Source organism: Anopheles aquasalis, chromosome 2, assembly GCF_943734665.1.
Source record: "Anopheles aquasalis chromosome 2, idAnoAquaMG_Q_19, whole genome shotgun sequence".
NCBI lineage: Eukaryota > Metazoa > Arthropoda > Insecta > Diptera > Culicidae > Anopheles > Anopheles aquasalis.
The window spans coordinates 48,490,001-48,512,915 of NC_064877.1; the positions used below are offsets into that span (position 1 = coordinate 48,490,001).

General features: G+C 46.1%; 5 protein-coding genes across 8 annotated transcripts in view; 4 read left to right on the plus strand and 1 right to left on the minus strand.

Moving 5' to 3' along the window:
* Nucleotides 1-2,258, plus strand: part of LOC126571055 (uncharacterized) — a 13,619-nt gene extending 11,361 nt beyond the window's left edge. The window contains exon 4 of the mRNA XM_050229279.1: nucleotides 1-2,258. This exon is cut by the window's left edge and continues 3 nt beyond it. Within this exon, the coding sequence (XP_050085236.1) occupies nucleotides 1-1,385 (1,385 nt within the window). The 3' untranslated portion in view covers nucleotides 1,386-2,258.
* Nucleotides 2,259-4,227: 1,969 nt separating this feature from the next.
* Nucleotides 4,228-10,497, minus strand: LOC126575238 (uncharacterized). The gene is made up of 2 exons (XM_050235832.1): nucleotides 10,315-10,497; nucleotides 4,228-8,889 (listed from the first exon to the last, which is right to left on the minus strand). Exon 2 carries the CDS (start codon nucleotides 8,875-8,877, stop codon nucleotides 4,228-4,230), a length of 4,650 nt encoding a protein of 1,549 aa, XP_050091789.1. The 5' UTR covers nucleotides 8,878-8,889; nucleotides 10,315-10,497.
* Nucleotides 10,498-11,683: 1,186 nt separating this feature from the next.
* LOC126569708 (uncharacterized) lies at nucleotides 11,684-14,121 on the plus strand. Of its 4 annotated transcripts, none has more exons than XM_050226974.1 (4): nucleotides 11,684-11,807; nucleotides 12,289-12,535; nucleotides 12,645-12,766; nucleotides 13,731-14,121. In XM_050226974.1, the coding sequence occupies exons 1-4, from the start codon at nucleotides 11,715-11,717 to the stop codon at nucleotides 13,926-13,928; spliced, it is 660 nt and encodes a 219-aa protein (XP_050082931.1). In that variant the 5' UTR covers nucleotides 11,684-11,714; the 3' UTR covers nucleotides 13,929-14,121. The 4 variants fall into 4 exon arrangements, with proteins under 4 accessions (XP_050082931.1, XP_050082932.1, XP_050082933.1 ...); XM_050226975.1 differs by lacking the exon at nucleotides 13,731-14,121 and adding an exon at nucleotides 13,166-13,503; XM_050226976.1 differs by having other exon boundaries at nucleotides 11,756-11,898.
* A 760-nt stretch (nucleotides 14,122-14,881) lies between these two features.
* LOC126569678 (glutathione peroxidase-like) lies at nucleotides 14,882-16,403 on the plus strand. The gene is made up of 3 exons (XM_050226933.1): nucleotides 14,882-15,094; nucleotides 15,253-15,371; nucleotides 16,202-16,403. Exons 1-3 carry the CDS (start codon nucleotides 14,896-14,898, stop codon nucleotides 16,388-16,390), a joined length of 507 nt encoding a protein of 168 aa, XP_050082890.1. The 5' UTR covers nucleotides 14,882-14,895; the 3' UTR covers nucleotides 16,391-16,403.
* Nucleotides 16,404-19,947: 3,544 nt separating this feature from the next.
* On the plus strand, nucleotides 19,948-22,617 carry LOC126575239 (mucin-2-like). The gene has a single exon (XM_050235846.1). It carries the CDS (start codon nucleotides 19,948-19,950, stop codon nucleotides 22,615-22,617), a length of 2,670 nt encoding a protein of 889 aa, XP_050091803.1.
* The last annotated feature ends 298 nt before the right edge of the window (nucleotides 22,618-22,915 follow it).

Below are 22,915 nucleotides of genomic sequence, written 5' to 3' on the forward strand. Positions count from 1 at the left end.
CGCACAAGTATCGTCCAGCGATTCAGCTGCTGGAAACGACCGAAGATCAACCGGGATCGTACGGACAGGGTGTGGGTGGTGAGGGTGGTGGCGAGCAGTATCGTATCCAGTACAAGAGCATCCAGCAATCCGGCACAGTGACGCCCGTCGCCAAACCAATTAGCTCTTTTTCCTTCGAAAAGGAACTCGCTAAGTTGGTGGAATCCAATCGACCGCTTCCGTACCGTCCGCTGGCTCACGCTCATCCTGGCCATCACGAAGGGGCACATGAGGGCCAACAACGCTACGGACCGACACCGAGTCCACAGTCGCATGAGTACACGTTCGTGCAGGCTGGTCCTGGCCAGGTCCATGATCACGGTGCACCGGTGCACCAGCATCCGAAACACTCCAAAGCGCAGTACATTGCTCCGTTCGCCCAAGGACAACCGTTGACGGGACCGAAAATTACGCCCGCCCATCTGCAGGTTGGACCGCAGAAGTTCAGTTCCGATAGTCCGCCGGCCCAGAAGTATCAGTACATTGCGAGCCCTGAGGCCGTTGCACCGAAGGGACACCATGCGCACTCGCAGCACTACCATCAGGCACCGTCGCATCAGGGACAGCAGTACTTTGCTGAAGTCTCCCCTAAGCAGCACGCTGGAACTCCTTCGCCCAAGATTCAGTATTACGTTCCGAAGGAGAAGAACGTTCAGGTGTACTACCAGCAACAGCAACAGCAGCAGCAGCAGCAACAGCAGCAGCAACTGAAGGAACAGCAAACGATCGAGCAACACTCGCCCCAGCATCCGATGAAGATTGTCGAGGCGCCACAGCTGCAACACGAGAAACCACAGAAGACCGTTCAATCGCTGCATCGTCCACGACCGGCTGACCAGCAGCAGCAGCATCGATATGCGCCACGTGAAAAGCAACAAGATCCGAGTCCGATCTCGAGCGATCCGCACGCTCCTTCCCGTTCGGCCATCTTTGTGTCGCAATCGACGGGAGTGAATCAGGCCACGGCTGCCGCTACACCAGCCCCGGCAGCACACTACGGTGATAAGCAACTGAAGGTGCCGCCAAAGATTGATCGTCCGCTGACGCAGGAGGAATTCCAAGCGCTGGTTGATGCCGGTTACTCCGTGGTGCCAGTTCCGGTACCCGTCCCCGTGCCAATTTCTCAGTACCGGGCCCAACAGGCAGCCCTTGCCGAAGCTGGTCGTGGTGCGCCACATCCGACGCCATCGTCCGCTGGTCGACAGGTAGCGCAAGCCTCTCGCTATCATCTGCACCAGTTGGCCACGGCCGAGAATAACCCTAACCAGGTCGTCACGTATCTGCGCCCGCTCCATCTCGATCCATTCTCGGCCGGTGTGCGTGGACCGCATAAGGCTGCTCCCTAAGAGGAGCGAGCGCCGGTGGAGAGGATGCTCTCTCTCGGTCTCGTGATAAGGACGCACAGACTCGACGAAAGGAGACGGATCGAACTGCGGTTGGAAAGGCACGCGAGGGTGACGATCGATCAATCTCTAGCTCTAGCGAGTAGCGGAACCAAATAGCGTATAGTATTGTTTAATTTATCGACGCGAGATCCAAGTGATGGCCGCAGTAGGACGAGATGAAGGAGGGGAAGCCATTACGATGCGAGCAGTATTCTGTACCATAGCGGATGGGACCTTCTAGCCCAATTTTCCGGCAAAAAACACTAGGCTAGAACAATTCTAAAACGTCTGTTCTTCAGTTTAACGCTCGGCAAATTCGGCCGTTTAAGCGGATGCTCTAGACTATCTCCATCTGATCGTTAATTTATTCAGTAAGCATTTTGCATCTACCCCCTGTACGAAACGAATGTCCCAGAAGTTTTTTTTATTTTGTGCGAAGAAATAAACACAAATCAATTTGTACTATTTAAGATTGGTTTTCGTACTTACTTTGCAGTGTGGCATGATAGAAAAGAAAGAACAAGATCGAAAAAATGGTTCTGTAAACATGTAGAAAAAATAAGTGGATCAGAATTAAAAAAGCTGAAGACGAATTGAGAAGTGGTTTACCTTACAAGAATTTGAGCCTATGCTGTAAAGCCGCCTCCTATTAAATACCGAAATATAAATACTCACGTAGCAACAACACAATTTAATATAAACATGCTCTACATCCATTATAATAATGCGTGAGAACGCATCTACGCACTTTTACAGTAACTGTTGTTTCAGTTAGCAAAATGAATTCATATATCTTCTTATAAATAAAAACAAGTTCGTATGTTTGTTTGTGCGCGCATCTCCGGGCCGATCTTCGCCGAACTTGGCATAAAGATAGCTTATCATCCCAGATGCTACCATGGGGGGTCTTTTTCCCACGATAACTCTCCCTTCTCCCCTCTCCCAAATACCAATGTGTTAGAAAAATGCATCTCTAACACATGCAACTCTAAAAGTATTCAAGCAAATTTCTCCAAAACAATTGTTGGTGATTGCTTTAGACACCATGTGACAAAACTTGCTTCTTGCCGGATCAGGGGGAGGGCGAGCCACCATACAACCTCTATCCTTAAAATCCATTCTAGGGCAATATGCATTTCCGATGTTTTTGGGGTCTCTCAATTGATTGGTTACATCAAAGCGGAGTTTAATCCATTCTTTCACCCTCCGTATTCCCTTTTGTCTCGCAATTCAAATCAATAGTTAGTTTTTGCTCCTTCTATGATCATTTAGTCCCAATTTGATATACAAACAAAGATAAAGAGACAGAGAGAGAGATAGAGAGAGCGGGAGAGAGAGAGAGAGAGAGTGCGGGAGAGAGAGAGAGAGAGAGAGAGAGAGAGAGAGAGAGAGCGATAGAGCACAATTTGCGTGTTTATCCCTCTCAGCACGATCGCAAAACAGAAATCGTTGCATCGCTTTTCCGCCAAATGACAAATGAGTTTGGAAATGGAGAGCATAGCTTTCCAGTTAGCAACAAGAATTCAATTGGCACCGATCTTTAACACATGATATCGGATCCAGCGTGACCATTAAATTGTTGTTTTAATGAAGATAACATTCATTACCTGCACATTGCCCAAATGGGGGATTTGTTATGAGTTAACCGTGGACTGGCTGCTGTTTATGATATCATAAATTATCAGTGTCAATTAATTATTTTTACTCTTCTTATTTTGGCCAGTGTCTTCTACAACCGGCACGCTCTCCAGATAAAACTCAAGCTGATAGACGCGTTAGATTGTACAAATGATATCGTGCTAGAAAAGTGATAAGAAAAATGGACCAATGAAAAGAAACCACCCCGTCCACCCGTATGAAATCGGGTATATCAGCTAGTTTATGAAAAAGGTTGATGCGCCTTATTCATAAATATGTGAATTCATTTTCTACTATGCGTAGCCTTTCTTTCACTTCATCGTTCAATCATACTACATCATTCTCTTGTGCGCACATATCGCTTTATACAACTTCGGTTAGACCTATTCTAGAATATTGTAGTGCGGTCTGGGCCCCTTATCAATCTAATCATAATGAGCGCCTTGAATCGGTCCAGAAGCAATTCTTGCTGTACGCCCTTAGGAAATTAGGATGGAACTCGCCTCATTTGCCTCCTCATGAATCTCGGTACCCTCTAATCAGACTTGAAAATCTTCAAAAGAGACGCGAATTTGCTATGGTAGCTTTCATTATCGATGTTATATGGATCAACGGCTCACATATTCTAGAATTGATAAATTCGCTCATGTCGCGATGACGCTCCCTCTCGCACCTTAAGAAATAGACAGTTATTTCACATCGAAAACCATAGAACATGTTATGCACTAAATGGTCCAATCAACAAAATGTTGAAATGCTTCAATAAATATTCTCACATTTTAGACGTAACCATGAGCAAGGGCATCCTAAAAAAGAATTTTTTATCCCTCGAGTTACTTTTGATGTAATACTTACTATTCATTTTCGGGTTTTATGTAATATATTTAATAGTTAAAAACTGTTATTTTTTTTAGTTTGTAAGCAATAGTCTATAAGTCGGTCTACATGTTTGACGTCAATAAATCAAATCAAATCAAAACATATAATAAGAAAATGATTTGATTGCCATCATCATCGCAGGCATTTGGCTAATGACTGTAATAATAATTGATTCTATTGAAATATTAATTTCTCCTAATAAACATTTACACGTAAAGGTTTGAAGTCAAAAAACAAAATTACAATTTTTTTTTCATAGAACTTCCTTATATTGCATATGCTAAAACTAACTTCTTTTGGTAAAAGAAGTTAGTTTTAGCATATCTAAAATTCCAAGGAATTTGGAATACTCTATCGTACCACTGAGGTTTGACGACTTTATGTACTCTGCGTGTTGTAGGGGCCGTTTCTCAGAAGGGGTAGTTTCTAAAACCATATCCAGGATGTGCTTGGCAATCCGGAAGTGCTCATTGACAACCGCCAAATAGAAGACGCTTTTTCCTTCTTTATCAAACACATTGATGACACTGTCCTGCATCATGTACTGGAATGATTCATAGCATCCTTCTTTTGCATTACGCAACTGCATCGAATACAAAGGTACTGAAACGCAATAATGAAATGCGTTCCAATTGCTACGAGGATTCACGGTCTTAGCATTAAATTGTTTATACTCGATCAAATATTTGACCATCTCTAAAACACCCAATTCTGCGCTGCGGTGCAACAGGTTGCAACCCGCTTCGTCATTATCGTACAAATTTTCGGTTCTATCGAGTAAAATCCTTATGCCCTTGGTAAATTTGGGTAAATCGGGAAAGGATGCTACATGGTTTAAGAATGCAAACACGAATTGCACATCGATGGCTAATAAAACTGTATTGAAAAATTTTTGAAGCTGCTTGGGAGAACCATAATACATCACATAGGAGAGTAACTCAACCATGTTCGAATCACACGCGTCCCACTGCGTACGGCCTGAGATGTTTAAAACGGTGCTACAGAGATTGAAAAAGTAGGCGAACCATTTTTTATATCCATTTTCGAGAGAGTACCTTAGCAGCTTGTACGCGCGATCTTCATCGATCGCTGCAGAAATATCAATTTTTTGTCCGTGAATAAGGAAACCAAGAATATGGAAGGAATAATGTTTGAGCGCTTTCGCAATGCCTGTGGCTTGATTAGAGGCAGTTATAAGGTCAGTTTCAGATGCCAGCAAAGTGCGAAGCAGTAATACCGAATCCCTTTTGGCGCACATTAACAACATGTCGGTTTTGTTTGTTTCAAACCATTCGCTATGTTTGTTTTTGATGTGAGTAATTACGTTTTTACAAACCGTACGCATGGTTTCAATCTGTTTTCTACTATGACGGAATCGAGGCTTATGGTTGTCGATGTTATGTACGGAGTCCATCAGATATTTGTCATAACGCGCTAGCGTCTCGCTGGCAATGCTCGGATCGTGTCCTTGTAATTGCTCCGATAAAACTGTTGCATCTATGAGGGCATTCTTTCGAAGCAGATACTTAATCGCTTCTATGTTGCCGATACGAAATGCGTAATCTAATGCACTCCAATGCAGGAGGTCATCTTTTGCATGGATAAGAAGAGATTTCCGCTGGTTTTTTGTTTTTTCAATCAAAAGCTCCGCAACCCGCGGGATGGAGTGTCGTTCATATCTGTTGTTTTCCATATTGCCAAAGTACTGAACGGCTAGATGCAGTGGGGTCCGACCTATCGTGTCTTTTTGCTGGTGCCCATTTTGTGTTAACGCGTTCTTCAATCTATCTGTGTCATCTCGAATAATTGCAAGATGCACTGGACTATCGTTGCCATCGTTGTCTCGAATAGCGATCTCATCAAATATCTTTCTTACTGGGTTGTTTTGAAACTCCCAATAGGATTTTGATTTGAAATATAATAGCACCTCATGCCGATCTCTATTTTCGAAAAGCCAGTGCGCCGCAAAGTATTCGGCAAACATTCGGTGAATCCACAGTGGTACTCCACCTTGAACCCCTTCGATGATTCCGGATTTTTCTCGTCCATCTTCAATTTTTTTTAGATACTGTTCGCACTGTTGCTGCTCTCTTCGCGTCACCAGTTGATAGTATGATGGAATTATTGTATAAATGGCTAGCAGTGAAAGATAATTTCTATTCAATTCATTCAGTTCCTCCGCATCCAATTGTGCCTGGGCTGTGGCACCTGCACTAGGGCAGGATACAAACTTCTTGTCGTTTGCAATAGCCAGCTTTAGATTCACAAATGCTTCTAGAATTCGTGAACGACCAAACATCGTTTGCAATTCTTGGAATAATATAGGTGCAATAGTATAGTTTATAAAGTCGATTGTTTCCATAAACCGCGGTTTAAGTATTTCTAACGCCATTTTAAAGAACAATGGAATAGTACGCAACTCGCCAAGAATGGTATTAAGAATTTCAAGTAATATCTCCCACAAGCTATTGCGCTTAGTACCTACGCACCCTTCATACCCCTCGAAGTTGCTCCCTAGATATTTATGTAGAAACTCATACTGATTCTCGTTGGAAAAAGGATCGATTCTATAGATGTCAGTGACTCGAAATGCATGCCGCAGTTCATCTATGAAGTTGTACGGACGGCTAGTGAAGTACAGTTTATGGATGCCTTCAAACTGAGCAAAGTGTGAAAAGAGATTCAATACCACTTGCTTGTAGTGCGGAGCAATCTCGTCAAATCCATCGAGTAGCAGCACTATTTGCTTTTCGTTGAACTTCTCTCTAAAAACCCTCAGCGCGATCTTCTGTTCAACGGTAGCATCCCTGGTACAATTCACCACGACTTTACCCTCAGACAACGATAAACATTCAGCCCATCGTTTCGCTTTCAATCTCTCAGCATCTGTTTGATCCTTTGTTTTAGTAGCGAGGTTGGGTATAGACACCGCCAAATAGATAAGCTGGAAAAGTATCCTGATTGCCTTGTTGTCATTTAACGTTAGACCGTAATCTTTCAGGATTTGTTCAAAATCGAATGAATATTCGATCGCGTTAAGCCGAATAACCCAGCTAGACTTTCGATGAACGACGAAGTACCAGGCAACCCAGGTCATGTAGGTAGTCTTTCCGAATCCTGCATCATCCAAGAATATAATCACTCGATCGGAAGTGTCCATGGCGGGAGTATATACTTTTTCAGCAACTTGCTGTATGGCGTGGTTGTTGGTCTTAGTAAAGCAAACAAATAAATTTAATCCCATATGTCCTGCTAGTCTCTCAAATACAATAGGTTCCTTTAAATGTCTCAGCAATTGTGGCGAATAAGTAGCCCTGCGGAAACATGATTCTGACCCTTTAAAATTGTCACGATCAATGGTTGTGGATGTTTTCCAGCTTCGATTTATGTAAAGTGTTTCGATTTTTTTAAAGCTCTCTATACACGGATGGGTCTTGAATTTTGCAGACTCTACTGTTTTGATCAGTCTAAGTGCAAATGCCAAATTATCTTCTTGATTTACCAAATTTTCTAATGAAATCAGCGCATAAGATAACTCCACTTGCGAGTAGTTTTCAAAGATCGTCTCCTTGGCTAGTTGGGTGAGATCGGATACGCGAAATTCTTCTTCATTATATTGTTCCTCGCTCTTCGTAATGAGAATAACCGTTTTTTTAGACTTGGTCTCGCTGTCTTTAAACAGCTCATCGACGCTTCTGGATATGATTGCGGTATCCTTTTCGCAAACAATAACTAACACCAAATTACATTCTAAAAAGCAAAAAATATCCTTGATAACACTTGCTATCTTCGAATAGGTTTTAGCGTCGGTGAAAATATATTCTGGCTTAACCAACTCGGGTTTCGAATTGGTGGAAAAACATTCAGATTTAACCAACTGGACTATTTGAAACATTATGTTGCAGCTCACTTCTGTGTCAAGCATTGTGCAATACTCATGCACTCCACCAGTCAGACATGCCCTATAAGCCTTCGATTGGTACAAAGCCTCACTTTTGATTCTAACATCATTATTTTCAAAGCTCTTGCAGAAGATGCTAGTGGCTCCTTTTAGCTGTAGAAAACATAAATTACGTACGATCGCTTGGCAAATTTGATCGATGTCAGTTTCAGATTTCGATTCCGAAAAGTTGGTCATCTTCCAGGCAACGTTCGATAAATGATCTAGGGCGATCGCTTCTTCAATTAGTCCCATCTGTTGCGTAAATAACGAACCACCTGGAACGTCCATGTCGCGCCAGAGCTTGATGGTATCGTTGATAATTTCGGTTCCTTTCATGTTGCTTATCAATAGAAACTGGGCAAAGAATTGATCGAGAAGAACGTCATCGTTTTCGTCGATTATCAAATCGTCAAAGAAGTTTTTGAATTTAACGATATTACCAAGACGCTCCATATTAAATCGATAAATCTTTGTCTCCTTAACACGATTGAAAATGGCAGCAATATCATCCGTTGAAGAATACACAATGTTCTCCAAAATTTGTTCTACATCCTGCGATACGCCAGCGTTAGTGCACAAAACGAACCTCGCACCGTTCGTCTTCCCTTCCGTGTGCAGATTCTTAAATGATTTGAAGTACTTCTTCATCGAAAATGTATCATCCGACGTTGAACGCAAATCACGACTCTTAATTCGGTATTCATTATCATATTTGTGCTTAGCTTGAATGTAGAGCGATTGGTTGCTGCCGTCTGGTAATTGGAAATGGAGCACCGTATCGTCGAACTTGCCTCCCAGCGGATCTTCTGGGGTGATTGAGTATTTGCTGTACTTGTGATTGGAAACATTTTGTTTCGCGATCAGCACACTCCATAGCGTGATCTTGAGTTGATAATCGGTACCGTGCATAGAGCTAGGATGTAGTTTGGTTTGCGCGGCTCCGCTGCCCTTCACTGCTCTCGATGTGGTTGTTTTACTCGCTTGAGTTCTCATATTAGACGTTATCTAAAAAAAAAATTATAGATTTGACAAGAATTACTATTAACATTTGATCAAAATAGGTAAAATTTGATTATTTACATAGATGGCAACTTTTGAAAAATCTATGTTCACCTCTATTTCATACGCATTGAAATCTTTGTTTTTAAGTGGGTCTCGATAACTTTTGAAGGGTTTTCAAGTTAGTTTTAGTCTAAAAGACTTGAATGGACGGACAAAAGATGCAAATATTATTAAATCGTCATTATTTTCCTTAAGCTGTTCCAGTTGTTCTATCTGCATTTCAAAATTCGTTTATGTTAAAATGATACAAATAGGAAGCTGCTCATGCAGCAAATAAAATCAAACTCTTTACAACGAAATTTTGATATAAACTCATGTACTCATGTACCTGTAGTGAAAATCTATTTTTTTTCTCAAACAGTCGGGGTGGGCCCGTAGTTTATATTTTATATAATAATATTTTGGCCCCGGATCCCTCACTCTCAGCCTATGGAAGCTTTACATGTTTACCCAGGGGCCGTAGTAGTGAAAATCTACTAGAGGCCGCAAATCTTTAAAATACTGAATTGATTTATTGTAATTGGCAACTCAAAATAAGTACGCTGTTCGGGGCGGTTCGTTATTCGTGTACAGTGTGTACACAGGGGTTACCCTCGATCACTCCTCGATCCAACTTATTTCTCTCGTGCCACTTACCGCTGGTTAATTGGTGTTATCTCTTATCTCTCACCTGCTTGCTACAACTTACGATAGCCGCTGCTATCGGTAACAGTATTCATAGAAACATATATATACAAAATGTTTCCAAACTGCTCAAATGAGCAGATTCTTGGTTGTTTCATGCCCAAATTATCTATTTTATTGTTAGGATACTTGTGCTTCATTTTGTTGGTAATATGATTGCTCAATTCGTTCTTTTTTTAAGGAAATTACAGATGTATTTCACAAATTTACAATGCACAAGCCAAGCCTGAATCGTTGCAATTTCAATAAAGGAAATATATTTAATCGCAAATGTCATTCAACCGTTCCGCTATTGTACCGGTGTACTATCGAAATAAACATCAAATGTCTAGTTTAAAACATTTTAAAACGAACGTTTGCTATTTTGTTTTACCCACAGAGATCTCATACTTAAATTATATGTTACATGTACACTAGTTACGCATACAGTAATAGAATTGCACTTTAATAGCATGAATAAATATGTCTATTTGAAACTGGTCACCGCTATATTCTAGGGCGACTTAAGGAATGTCTATCACTATATTTGCTGACGAACTCTATCATGCGATTGTTCTCTGAGTCATGCTGTCTAAAATGATCACATCGAAGGAGAGTTGATGGCCTTGATGGCTTTGATACCACATGTAAAGCATCTTCACCTACTAACTTTCTAACTATCCGATCCGTTATCACATTGCTTACCAATTAGTAATCCCGATTTTTAGCTGCACCTTAAAAATACACCTTAAAACACAATCATTTCAACTGATAATCGCTGCAGATGCGTTGTTTGCAAACTGTCACCCTCGCTAGTCCTCAGCTATACTGGCACTCGTAATCTTGCGTGAAGCGGTGCGCGAGTCGTTTTCGCGAAGGGCCGAGTGATATCGCTACCACATCCGCCTTACCTTGTTTGCAGCGATGATCGCATTATTTGGTTCGTTTGTATAACGATGCCAGTGCTGGTTAAATAGGGACAGATTTGTAGATGGCAGGAATAGCCCAAGAATTTGAATTTGAATGATTGCTAGCTTAATAATGCCATATAATATCAAATGATTTCTTCGCTTATGCCTTAAGTACAAATATATTAAGTACCTAATACACCACCGAATACAGAAACACCATAATATTTTCATGATAGCGCCATGGTAACGGTGGGTTGCGCAACGGTCTATCGAGGCGGTGGAAGCACGGATATCCGGCGCAATCGCTCATCACAAATCCTAGATGGTCCTTGTGAGCAAGCCGCGGGAAGTCCATGTGACATCGATCAAGATCTGTAGTCACGTTATTTGGTCCCAGGAAGCGATCAAGTATCTCGGCTTGATGGTTGACTACAGGCTCAGCTTCGATAAGACGACCATCCATCAAGAGCGTGTCCTCCGGGAATAATGTGCCAAAAAACGAGGTTGAGTAGTAGCAATAGGAGACTCCTGGCAGGTGTGTGGGGTAGAAGGGATGCATTTGGTACGTAATGACTCCCTTTTCCTTTCCTCTACTCCTCCCAAGATATTTTTTTTTGTCCCAAGATAAGTTTCTGGCACATTTAATGGGTTATTTAGCTATTTAAATTTCTGCTACTATACGCTGAAAGTATGCAATTCAATAGATGTGTACATATTGTGTTTTTACCGAAGTATTTGATAATATAATCTGTTGTAGACAGACGTTGTTTACCAGCACTTGAATTGTTTTTTTTTTCCTTTTTACCTTTTAACCTTTTCGTTTAATAAACCTAACAAAATCGGTTAGTTTGGAGACCAGAAAATAGCAATTAGCGCACTATAATATCAACATTTATTATCGTCTGGACCTAGGGTCAGCAGAAACTGGCTATTTGGGTTAACTGCATTTTGGGTGTAACATTTTTGTTCGGAGTGAGAAAAAAAATCGATTACTTCTAATTCACTGCTAATTTTCTATGGCGTGGCTCACGATCAGCCCTAAATTAGTAGTTAGAGAATGGATGGGAAAAGAGAAGGTGTCCCCCGAGTAAATGGTCCGTGTCAATAGGGAACTTGCTATCTGGGTGATGTTATCAGGGGGTGTCAAAAAATGTAAACACAGCGCTGAAAAAGAATAGTAATAATAAGAAGAAGATGAGCAATTTCATAATTTTCCGCGTTTTGAGCTTGTCCGGTAGCGTATTTTCTCGAAATCTATCTTGCGCTTTTAGGCCCGTTTTAAACCAAGTAAGTAGCATTTATTGCCTAGCATTACACCCGGGAGACCATGTTGTCGCTGAAAGTGGTGATACTAACCGTAACGGGTGTATTAATAGCCGTGAGTATTTGGACTTTGATCGTTAGTTTATCACATCTTCATGCGCTTGTGTGCCGGTAAGCGGCAGTGGGTGGGGAGGGTTTGGTGCAGGTGTGATGATACCTGATGACCACGGTGGGGGACGGGGAGCCGGCTGGACCACCACCACAAACCCTGACTCATACCACACGCAACATCGATCGCATGTTGCCACTACCGCGCATATCATGCAATTCCGCCAAGTCACGGTGGCGGTGGTGCGACGATGACGACGACGACGACCAGAGAGGACCACGCGAGGTCTCTTCCACCCTTCCGATTGTGTGCTCGTTTCCCATCATCAAATATTCAGATAAGAGTTCGTTCGATTTGACCATCGCTACCACGACGCGTTGTTCTACTCCTTTATAGTACGGTGCTAATCGATACTACGGCCAGTCCAGCGGAGAACAGTCGAACGAAGCGACCACGATGGAGGATTACAAGAACGCCAAATCGGTGTACGACTTTACCGTGAAGGATTCCCACGGTGCCGACGTGAGCCTGGAAAAGTACCGTGGCAAGGTGCTGCTTATCGTCAACATTGCGTCCAAGTGCGGTCTGACCAAGGGCAACTACGCCGAGCTGACCGAGCTGGCCGAGAAGTACGCCGATAAGGGTAAGGGAGCGTGCGAGAAGGTTCTGCTTCGAAATCGTACCGAAATCGCTATCAATCAATCACCGCACGCGCCCGCCCGCTAATCTTTATGGATTGTCTGTTGTTTCAGAATTCAAAATTTTGTCGTTCCCCTGCGATCAGTTCGGTGGCCAGATGCCGGAGAAGGACGGTGAGGAGATGGTGTGTCATTTGCGGTCGGCCAAGGCAAATGTTGGCGATGTGTTTGCGAAGGTAAGTTGCTCGCTTTGGATTTGATGCACGCCAGTTTGTATGTTACCACTGCATAGGTTCCGATCGATTACTTTAGATGTTTTTTGCAAAATTTGATTTGCATTTAAGTTGATCTCTCTCCACGAGGGGAGAGATACTCTATGTTCTAGTCGGTTGGTCATTAACAATGCCATTATCGCATCTATGACACTTTGTTTGAATCCCTTTGCTAATCACGACGCGACGCGCAGAATGGCCAGCGTCCCTAGTGCGATGCGTATTTAGTGAGTTTAACAATGTTATCGTTTGATCGTCGTTTGCTTGCCTTTTCTATTGATTTGCAAAATCCCACCGTAGGGGGGAGCAATCGGACTCGGGCTCGTCCAAATTTATTTATTGTTTTCAAAACTTCTCCACCAGATCGACGTCAACGGTGAAGGGGCCAGTCCGCTCTACAAGTATCTCAAGCACAAGCAGGGTGGCACACTGGGCGATTCGATCAAGTGGAACTTTGCTAAATTTCTGGTCGATCGCGATGGCCAACCGGTGGACCGCTATGCACCGACCACATCACCGAACAGTATTATAAAGGACATTGACAAACTGCTAGGCTAAGGACATGGTTCCTCCATACGAAACAGATGCTTATGATCCATAGGATCACCCACTCCGTGCGGAGCATTAGTCACAAGTTTTGTTGAATCTGAGTGTTACAAACGAGCGAAAAAGAATAAAATCCGTTCATTTACTGTGTGAAACTCGCTTCCTTGGATGTGCTGTTATGTTATGGAATCGACACAAACTCCGTTGAGAATTCACAGGCAAACGGCATTCATTAACGGGTTTCGGTTGGAATTGGTTTTGCTGGCGGGTGCACTTGGCTCACGCTTTTCGCTTGCTGTGTGGACACTCGATAACCTATGGCACAGATTGCTGCTTGGTGGGACCACGGATGAAATTAAAATGCTCTTCTCTTTCGGCGCAGATCAAAGTAAACGGTGATGAAGCCGATCCGCTGTACAAGTACCTGAAGCACAAGCAGGGCGGCATTCTGGGTGACTCGATCAAGTGGAACTTCTCCAAATTCCTCGTCAACAAGGATGGCCAACCGGTGGACCGCTATGCACCGACCACATCCCCGAGCAGCATCGTCAAGGATATCGAGAAGCTGCTGGCCGCCTAAAAAGGGCATTACATCACATTCAGATTTACGTTTTCTGTCCCATCTCAGTTCAACCACTGTGCCACGTGGTGCCTGGCCCGGTTTAGTCACACTGTAACACTCGTTTCCCGGTGCTCGTTGAGTTGTAAAAACATTCGTTGGATTGGAATATAAAAAGAATAAAATAAAACACCTAAACACCCAAAAGGGGAAAGCGAGGGGGTGCGTAGATCTGAATCTGAGTAGCACCACCGTGCCCCAGGTGGTGATGGCAAACAGTTCCATCGCCTTTGAATTATTCATCGTTCTTGTGAATCGAGTGAGTCAAAAGAAGGAACCAGGAATGAGGAAGGAAAGCTAGATACCCGGGACGGGGAGGAGCTTCCCTACTTAATCGAGCGGTCTTAGGCCGCATGCTTTCAGTTACGTTCGAAAATCGATAACAGTAAGACGATTTGCAAAATTACTGAGCCCGAAATCGGCCCGAAAGAAAAAACGTCTGCAAGCGAGTAACCTCTCTAACGGTAAGGTAACGGCCATGAAGGAGGAACCCTAGTGTGGCCGCATAATGTGGTGCGATCAATTCAACACCTTTTGCGTGCGTGCAAGCGACGATGATCAGCATAATACATGTCGTTGTTCGGTGTTTTGTTTTTTTTTGGGTGGTACAAAAACAGCATGCTCGCTTGTTCCGTCGTGCCCGGGTGACCTGTGACCTGCTGCTGCTGCTAAGCGGTTCGCCGCCGGTCACCGTTAGTGTTGGTGTATGGCACACGAGTGGCAGAGCTGTTTAAATTTAATGTAAAACGTTCAAGCAATGATTTGGGCCTTTGCGAGTGTGTGATAAGACGACAGTTAAATGTGGTCTTGCCACATTCGCCTGTCCCCGTGCGAATAAGGATACCTCACGCGAACCGCACCCATCTTTATCGATTGCAGTTTACAGGACACTCTAAGGGGCGCTACAAAAAAAAACCGGACAGTCACAATGCAGTCACAACCGGAAAAGGCAAAATCGATCTTCGAATTCAGCGCCACCGATCTGAACGGTAACGAGGTCCCGCTCGAACGCTACCAGGGCACGGTCTGTCTGATCGTGAACTTCTCCACCAAGGATGCCGCCTTCGACAAGGTGCTGGCGCTTCTCACGCCACTCTACCGAAAGTATCACAACGAGTCTCGGAAAGGTAGGCACCAATCCATCTAGGACCAACGCCCCAAACAAGGGGCCCGGCCCATCATCACAGTTCCAGTGATGGCAATTTTTGATTTTTGTTTCTACGTTTTTTTCCCTCTCTCTCTCTCTCTCCCTCCACCAAAATATCCGCCCTAAACCGTGGCCTAGACCTGAACATCCTGTTCTTCCCATGCTTCCAGTTCGGCTCCAAGGAGACGCCGGACGAAATAGTGGCCCGGTTCGAGGGCGACGGTACACCGATCGGTGAGATCTTCGCCGAGATCGAGGTAAGGCCGAGGGCAATCGGCGTAATCGGTGGGCGATGGCCGTACTTGGGGTGTTACGTGGTGGTTGCAGTGTGGCCACAGCGTTCGAAATGGAAGACCGGATCCTCCCCATAAGGCGGTCTGGTGCCAGCAGACCCAAACGGTGTCTGCACTTGGAATGGAGAGATTTTCTCACAGGACGACGACGACGACGACGACAACGACTCATTTCACGCATCCTTCGGAGTGGTGGAGCGTCGCCGCGCCTCATCGATGTCGTGAACCGATTAGTGTCGCACGCGTCTTGTCATCTTAATTGATCTGGGTCACCAGCAGCAGCAGCGTGTAGGGGCCAGCTGCTGGCGACCACCAAAACGAGGTGGCAGTTGATTAATTGTCGACCTTGAAATGCATTTTTTCTCACTGATATCCGCACGCGGGGCGCGCGCTCTTCTAAGAGGGAGGCCCGGCCCTTTTTGGAGTCTTGTCACCGCGGTGGCGTCGCTTCCTTGAAGCGCTATGGCGGCCCGTATGGATGTGCCGTGCGTACGTATCGGGTGATCGCGAGACGACATCGAGTCACCACGCAGCGTGATCCCTTCCTTTTAGGAAGCTGCCGTGTGCCGGGTCGCCATTCCGCTACTCGTATTAAAATGCATATCCAATCCATTTGGTCATTTCACTAATCGTGCGGTTCAATCAGAACGCCCGGTGTCGGATAAGGCGTCAACGGTCATTCAAAGTGTGTTCTGAATAGCGTGATGAATATGCGCGGAATTGGAATTCGGTCAATCTCAATCGAGATGAGACGCTATCAATTGCCACCTCTCACACCCCTCTCTGCTCCGCAGGTGAACGGCTCGAAGGCACCGGGCCTGTACAGGTATCTGAAGGCGCGCAAGGCAGGCAACTGTGGCGGGTTCGTGAACAACAACTTTACCCTGTTTCTCACCGATCGCCACGGCGTGCCGGTGGAAAGGTTAAACGCTGGAATTCATCCTTACATGCTCGAGGATATGATCGAGGGTTTGCTACGCTGAACGATCGGCGTGTCGGCGGTGGACCTCCAAGAGTGCGGTGACATTTTGCCGTGTTGCGATTTGTAGGAAGTTTGTCTAAGAAAAATAAAGTGAAAAGACATAAGAAACAAACAAACCAGCGTGCGCCATTATCCGAAACGTTGTTGTCATTGTTGGCATGCTTGCACTGCCCGTGGTTTGATTAGTCTTGAAGAATGAACTGGCGTTAAATAGCTTACCGACAGACCTTCGGTGGGGCGTCCACAGCCAGCGGTGCAGATTAGGATTATCGTCACGCCGTCGTGGTGGTGGAACGTCTAGAACGAGAGCGTCGTGTGGCTGTGGCATCGAGCTGTGCGTAAACATGTTTGGTTTAATGTCGAGGCTGCGTGGCTGCGTGGCTACGGGTGATCGTCTGACCAATAGCTGGAGGTGGCCGGTTACGCGGTTGCTGAAATCTACCCTAAACGTTGCTCAATGTGTGTTCTTTTGTGGCGCGATCTGCTCCAAGCACATTTGGTGGATTGCCGCGAAATGTCGATCGGCATGAATAATGCGTTTGCATGTGATTGGCCCCCGCCGAAGTGAACTCCCTAATATGATCGCTACTAGAAATTGTCACTAGAACACTTTGTTTGTGCCACGGAATCCAGAGCGCAGAAGAGGAACGGAAGCTCAAACTCGTTTGAGCTCCCAATGTCAGGTATTTCCCCGTTTAAACCAAAAGTTCAATGGCGTCAATTCCTCCCGCCCTGAGAGAGAATGGTGAAGCAACGGAATGCAACTTTAGAAACGTCCGTATGGCCTTCACGGGATCACCCGGATCCCATCGCTGTATGTACTCGGCAAAACCCAGTAGCCCACCGATCGATGGCCGGTTCTGGGAAGCAGGAAGTGTTTCTCCACCTAATTGGCCCACTGCTTCCCTGGTGGCCTTGAGCTATCCCTAACTATCTCTATCGTAAAGTGGTAATCCTTTTGCACGTTGCTCCCATTTGGTCACGAGACGAAGAGATCGCGATCGCGATCGCGAGTCATCTTTCCCGTTTGCACCAGTTCGGCTCGGCCGCAAGTGTCTCCAACTCCAAGTATCCCGTCCCCCCAGGGGCCAGAGAGAAGCCAAGAAAGCAAGATAGAGACAGACAGAGCCAGCCAGAGGTGGATAAACAACCATCCTCGCTCGCTCAGACCAATACACGACGCGGCGTGGGGACATCGTGCTGGTTGGCATCGTGTCGTGGTTCTCCTTCTGCTTGCTGACCGCCGCCACCGCCGATGCCTTACATGTCGCGGTGGCGGTCGCGGTTGACGATGAACGTCTTCCCCCGCCCTGGGCCTGGGTGTATACGCACGCACCGAGCGGAAAAAAGGATCCAACGACGACGCCGCGCGAAGAGCGCTTTCGCGCGATGCGAAACCGAAAGCTCTCGCTTACGATCGATGAGGATGGCGGTGCACCGCATAGATCGGTGGATGGATGGATGGCAGGAAGTCTATAAAAAGCGAGCCCCGGACCTTAGGCTGGCAGTTCCGATCCGTACGGTGGTGGCGAAGCGCATCTGCAACCAGTGTGTGTTCCGGCGAGAGAGAGAGTGCGTGCAATCGACGGCAAGGATTGCGATCCTTATACAATAAAGTAAGTCCAAAGTAAGTTACACCGAGTACATCGGTGTCAGCGCGAGTTGGAGCAAATTGTTGGTGCAAAAGTGTCGTGATAGCCCTGGCGCGCAAATTTGGTGCTCTCTGGGTTAGCTGGTTTGTGTTATATGTTGATTTAACGTAGTTTGAACACATTTAAAGGGTTTTTTGTGTAATATTCTTTATAAAAATCAATTTGTTCGATTCGATTCTGTTGAAAAAGTAGTTCATAGAGAGAATTTATAGAATTCCTTATTCGTGTGCGTTTGGTTATCAATTGAACGAATGGCAGTGATGATTAGTTATATAAAAGAGTTTTTTTTTAAACTTTCACGCATAATTATGCCAAATACAAATCTGAAAAGTGTTTAATAACTTCAAAAACAAACACTTTTTGTTGTAAAGATTATCTATATTACCTTTGAAGGTTACTATTTGAAAATACTTTTTAAAGTTTTTCTTTTCGCTCTTTTAATTTGAGTTGAGGCAATGTGATGTGAAAATGGTTTTAAAAAATTCTACTTTCATTGCTTGCTAAACAGAAACACTCGAGCATTTTTTTTCCATAAATTGCGTTTATTTAGAATATAGTAGATATTACATCAAGATTGGGTTTGCAAATGGGTTCAGCTAAGCTTTTCCACATTAGTTTTGTTTTGTTTTTGTATAGTTTAACTGGTGTGATTGGTGAATTTCAGTAGTGAACGAGTCGAGGTGGAGATGTGACAGGTTTTTTGACCTGTCCTATGCTTGTCTTTTTTTTTCTATTATCTTATTTCCTACCCTTAGCCCATTTATGTACAAAGAATAAAAAAACACTCGAGCATTCATTTAATTGATAACCAGAGGAAAGAGAAGAATTGGAAGACTTTTTTACGTTCAATTCCTATAAAATGCAGGATCTAGTTACTGATTGGGAGCTAGGAAGGAACTTATGTCATAGAACAGCATCATAGTTTGTGTCATTCAGGGTCTCGATCACGTGATAACATCGATCTTTAATAGTGAGCATAATCTATAATCTCGATGTAGGCGCAGCATCCTTCTAGACTTCCAGTTGCACAACTCTTCCTACACTAGAACAGAACTTCCAGAACGTTTAAAGATCATGGTGACAGTGAAGGAAGGTTTCCAAAAAACCCACAAAAACAGGTTCAGGCGCTGCTGCGGACTAATCCGTGTGGAAATGCCACGGTCTGCCATTGCCAAATGGCGAGCCAAACGAATGATCACCCAAATCGCTTCCTAATTGTGCCACCCTCTCTCGTTAAATGTCACTTGCATTAGGACGGACCACAGTGGCCAATAAACTAGAAATCAAATTGCCCCAAGAACAGGAAGCCACCTGCGGCTTGATAGTTTGCTTCGACTTCGACTGGAAGAATAGCTCCAGATGGATTGATGTCTGTTCCTTGAAATATGGCAACATAATCCTTCGAATGCTTATCTGAGGATTTACAACAACTGGGAGAGAAGTCCATCCAGTGGGCACCTCGTTAACTTGATTTATCGTTACCGATTCCTATCAGCAAAACCCATCACACTGCCAGTGCCAATCAACCTCGAGGCGCAATCCATTTCATAATATTCAATTTAGCAATTTAATGAGATGCACACTCCCAACAATGGGCCACCCCCCCCCCCCCCCCAAAACTTACTCTAAATTCTGGGGCGAAAAAAACGTGCGTCTGATTGTCGTGACGCACCCGGGCAGCGACATTTACATTGATGCTCAGCTCAGACGAACCACCTTATCCACGCGAGGTCTATTGTTGTTGTTGAGCACCAGCAGCGTCGTCGTGACCGTAGCATAACACCATATAGCGCCGTGTCTCCCTCCCCCCCCACAACACTTTTGATTTCATTTCTTACTAACCGGGACAGACACTGGGACCAAGCAGGTTATATGATCGATTCCACTTTCCTTGCTGCAGATGACGATGCTCCCATTGTTGCTGCTGTCCTGTCTGGCGCTGCTAGAGCGGCCAGTGACGGCAGGTTATCTGGCTATCCCACTGCAATCCCCGGCCGGAGTGACGTACGTGAACAGCCAACAGCATGTCGGTTTGTTGGCCGGTCCTGTTCGATTCACTCAACCAGCAGCAGCAGCAGCAACAATTGTCGATGCACGATCGGCAGCCGTCGCGGTCACACCGGCACCGGCACCAACGTACTACTCCTACAACTTACCACAACAGCCATCGATCTTTGGTAAGGCCAGCTACACACCATCGTCGGTCCAGTACCACACGTACAGCAGCAATCCGACGGTCCGCGTGTACGAACCCAAATCCTTTGTTTACGGCGTGCAGACTGCGAGTAGCGTTCCGGCACCGACGACACATACCGTCCACCAGCACCAGGTTCCGGTGACGGTGACAACGCAGTATCATCATCAGCAACCGCAAACACAAACGATCCAAGTACACCATGAAGCTCCAGTTGCTCGAGTTCCCGTTCCCGTTCCGACGCCCGTCCCCGTGCATGTTCCTGTGCATGTTCCCGTGCACGTTCCGGTAGCGGTTCCAGTTGCACCGACGACCTACACCAAAACCGTCACCACTGGGCCAACGTATGTCACTTCACCACCACCACCACCACCAGCCCCTCCAGTAGTGACCGTGGTGAAGCAAGTGCCATTCGTACGCTCGCGCAAGTACAAAGTGCGCCGTCCGGCCATCCAGAACCAGTTCTACGATATTGAGGAGCGTGTCATCATACGGCCCGTCGGTACCGCACTCGTTGAGCTGGAGCAACCAATCTCCCAGACGGAAACGCGCACCAAAACAACCACGAAAACCACCGTCACTGAGAAGCGGCCAGTTTATAGTCCGCCACCACCACCACCACCACCACCACCACCAGCGCCACTTCCTGAGGTCCACTCGGTAGCTGAAGAAGAGGAACAGGAGGAAACGATCTACAAGACGCGCGTTGGAGGACCGCAGGTTGTGACAAAGACAACGACGGTGTACACCGAGCGTCCACCGAGTGTGTTCCAGAAGTCCGGTTACGATCGACTGGAAGCGACCAAGACGCAAAGCGAACGGACGGACGAGGTATCAGCGGCCAGCACAAGTAAAGCCTCGGATGCGGAGTTTATCGATGCGTCACTGGCTGGCGCTGGACAAGCGGAGGTGCAACCTGAGCGCCCGGTCTTTACCCAAGGACATGCCATCTACCATCACCAGCAGGGACACCAGACGGCTTACTTGAATCCGTTCTCACCACATCTGGCACCACATCCGTACCTTTACCATCCGGCCAATGCTGGCCATCTGCTTCACCACGTGGCGTACGTTGATCAGCACTCGCCGGCCCTCTATGCGACGCATCCTGGTGCCACAGCAGCAGCGGGACATCCGGCCGTGTTCCATGTACAATCGACGACACCGTTGTATCCGGTAGCGGCCGAAATACCAGCCGTCACTCCAGCTCACGATTGCGATCGAGCGAATGATCCACCGAAGACTTCGTCTGAGTATCTGCCACCGAGTAGTAGCGTGACACCGGTGAGTCCAACGACACCATCGTTACCACCGGTTGGTACGACCACTCCTTACCCGCCAACTTCGACCCCGGGAAGTTTTGCCGATGCGGAAGAGGAGTACGATGATTCGATCGTTGTGAACGCACGTAGCGGCGACACCGATGGTTACTCTTCGACGGAAGCGGACTACGATAGTACGACTGTGGCATCGGTTCCAACGGCAACTCCCAGTTACCATCACGATAAGTATCGCGGTGAATCCACCAACCGGCAGAGTGAGAGCCGCAGTGAGGGACAGACCCAAAGGCAGGGATCGTTTGAGATCACGTACGCCACTCGTACCACTCCGGCGAGCGATCTCGTAGCGTTCGATCCTTCGACTGCCTCGGCCGGATTCGATCTTGGGCCTTCCCATTCGATCCCGCGTGGATTTTCGTTCCCTTCGACAACGCCACGTTCGACCACGGCCTCCTCCGGTCAGTTGGGCTCCTCCGGGAGTTCGAGTAGCACCGCAGCATCACAGGCCACCAGCTCCAGTTCAACGGCGGCCTCACAACGTTCCATTACGATCATCTCCTCCACGACACCGCGTACTGTTGTGTCGTCCCGTTTCAGTGATGATTCCGCGTCCTCCTCTTTGGCGACATCCAGCCAGCTAAGTCAATCCAGCTCGAGCTCGCAATCGGTTGTGGTCGGTGAAGGATTGACACGGGAACAGATTCACGCCAACCAGGAACAGTTCATCAAGTTGCTTTCCGAGCGTGACTCGATCACGCAGGTTGGCTACGATGGGGCGAAACCCGAAACGACCGGATCGCTACTCGATACGTTCGTACGTAGCCGTGTGCTGGCCGCTACTCCGGCACCACGCGATGCCAAGGAGACATCCCGTACCGTCAACATTCGGCGCATTATCGTTTCGCGCCCGGTCGAAACGGAACAGGAGGTTGAGGTTCGGGAGCAGGCGTACCATACGACGCTAGCACCGCCGCACACCGTGGATTCCTACGAGCACAAGCGGGATGTCAGTGAGGTTGCCGGGAATGACCGCGGTCTAGTGCCACGGGTGCCCGTGTACGTCAACGCCAAACCGCCAGCCTTTGCCAACGATGCTGAGTAGAGTGAAGAGAGAACGAACCGGGCGGATGATAGGCGAATTCGTTTATTTATTTATGTTCTAATCCCCGCGTCCCCTGTCCCTTCACCACACGAGGCCTATTTCCGGCTGGATACGAGCTCTCGTGTCCTGTGCTGCTGCGATAGCGTTGTGTTTGTGCTTGTTGTACTTACCGTTTGTTCTGTATTTTCACATTATTAATAAACTTTATTTTTATGTTAAATGAAAAATACCTACTTACTTATTAATACTTATAGATTCCTTTTCCGAAATATCTTCAATATCTTAAATTTTAACAGAC

Coding starts and splice junctions, on each gene's coding strand:
- LOC126569678 (XM_050226933.1), top strand. CDS start 14,896: ATGCAGTCACAACCGGAAAAGGCAAAATCGATCTTCGAATTCAGCGCC. Junction 15,095..15,252: donor TCACAACGAGTCTCGGAAAG/GTAGGCACCAAT, acceptor ACCGTGGCCTAG/ACCTGAACATCCTGTTCTTC. Junction 15,372..16,201: donor AGATCTTCGCCGAGATCGAG/GTAAGGCCGAGG, acceptor TCTGCTCCGCAG/GTGAACGGCTCGAAGGCACC.
- LOC126569708 (XM_050226974.1), top strand. CDS start 11,715: ATGAGCAATTTCATAATTTTCCGCGTTTTGAGCTTGTCCGGTAGCGTA. Junction 11,808..12,288: donor TTAGGCCCGTTTTAAACCAA/GTAAGTAGCATT, acceptor ACTCCTTTATAG/TACGGTGCTAATCGATACTA. Junction 12,767..13,730: donor TTGGCGATGTGTTTGCGAAG/GTAAGTTGCTCG, acceptor CTTTCGGCGCAG/ATCAAAGTAAACGGTGATGA.
- LOC126575239 (XM_050235846.1), top strand. CDS start 19,948: ATGCTCCCATTGTTGCTGCTGTCCTGTCTGGCGCTGCTAGAGCGGCCA.
- LOC126575238 (XM_050235832.1), bottom strand. CDS start 8,877: ATGAGAACTCAAGCGAGTAAAACAACCACATCGAGAGCAGTGAAGGGC.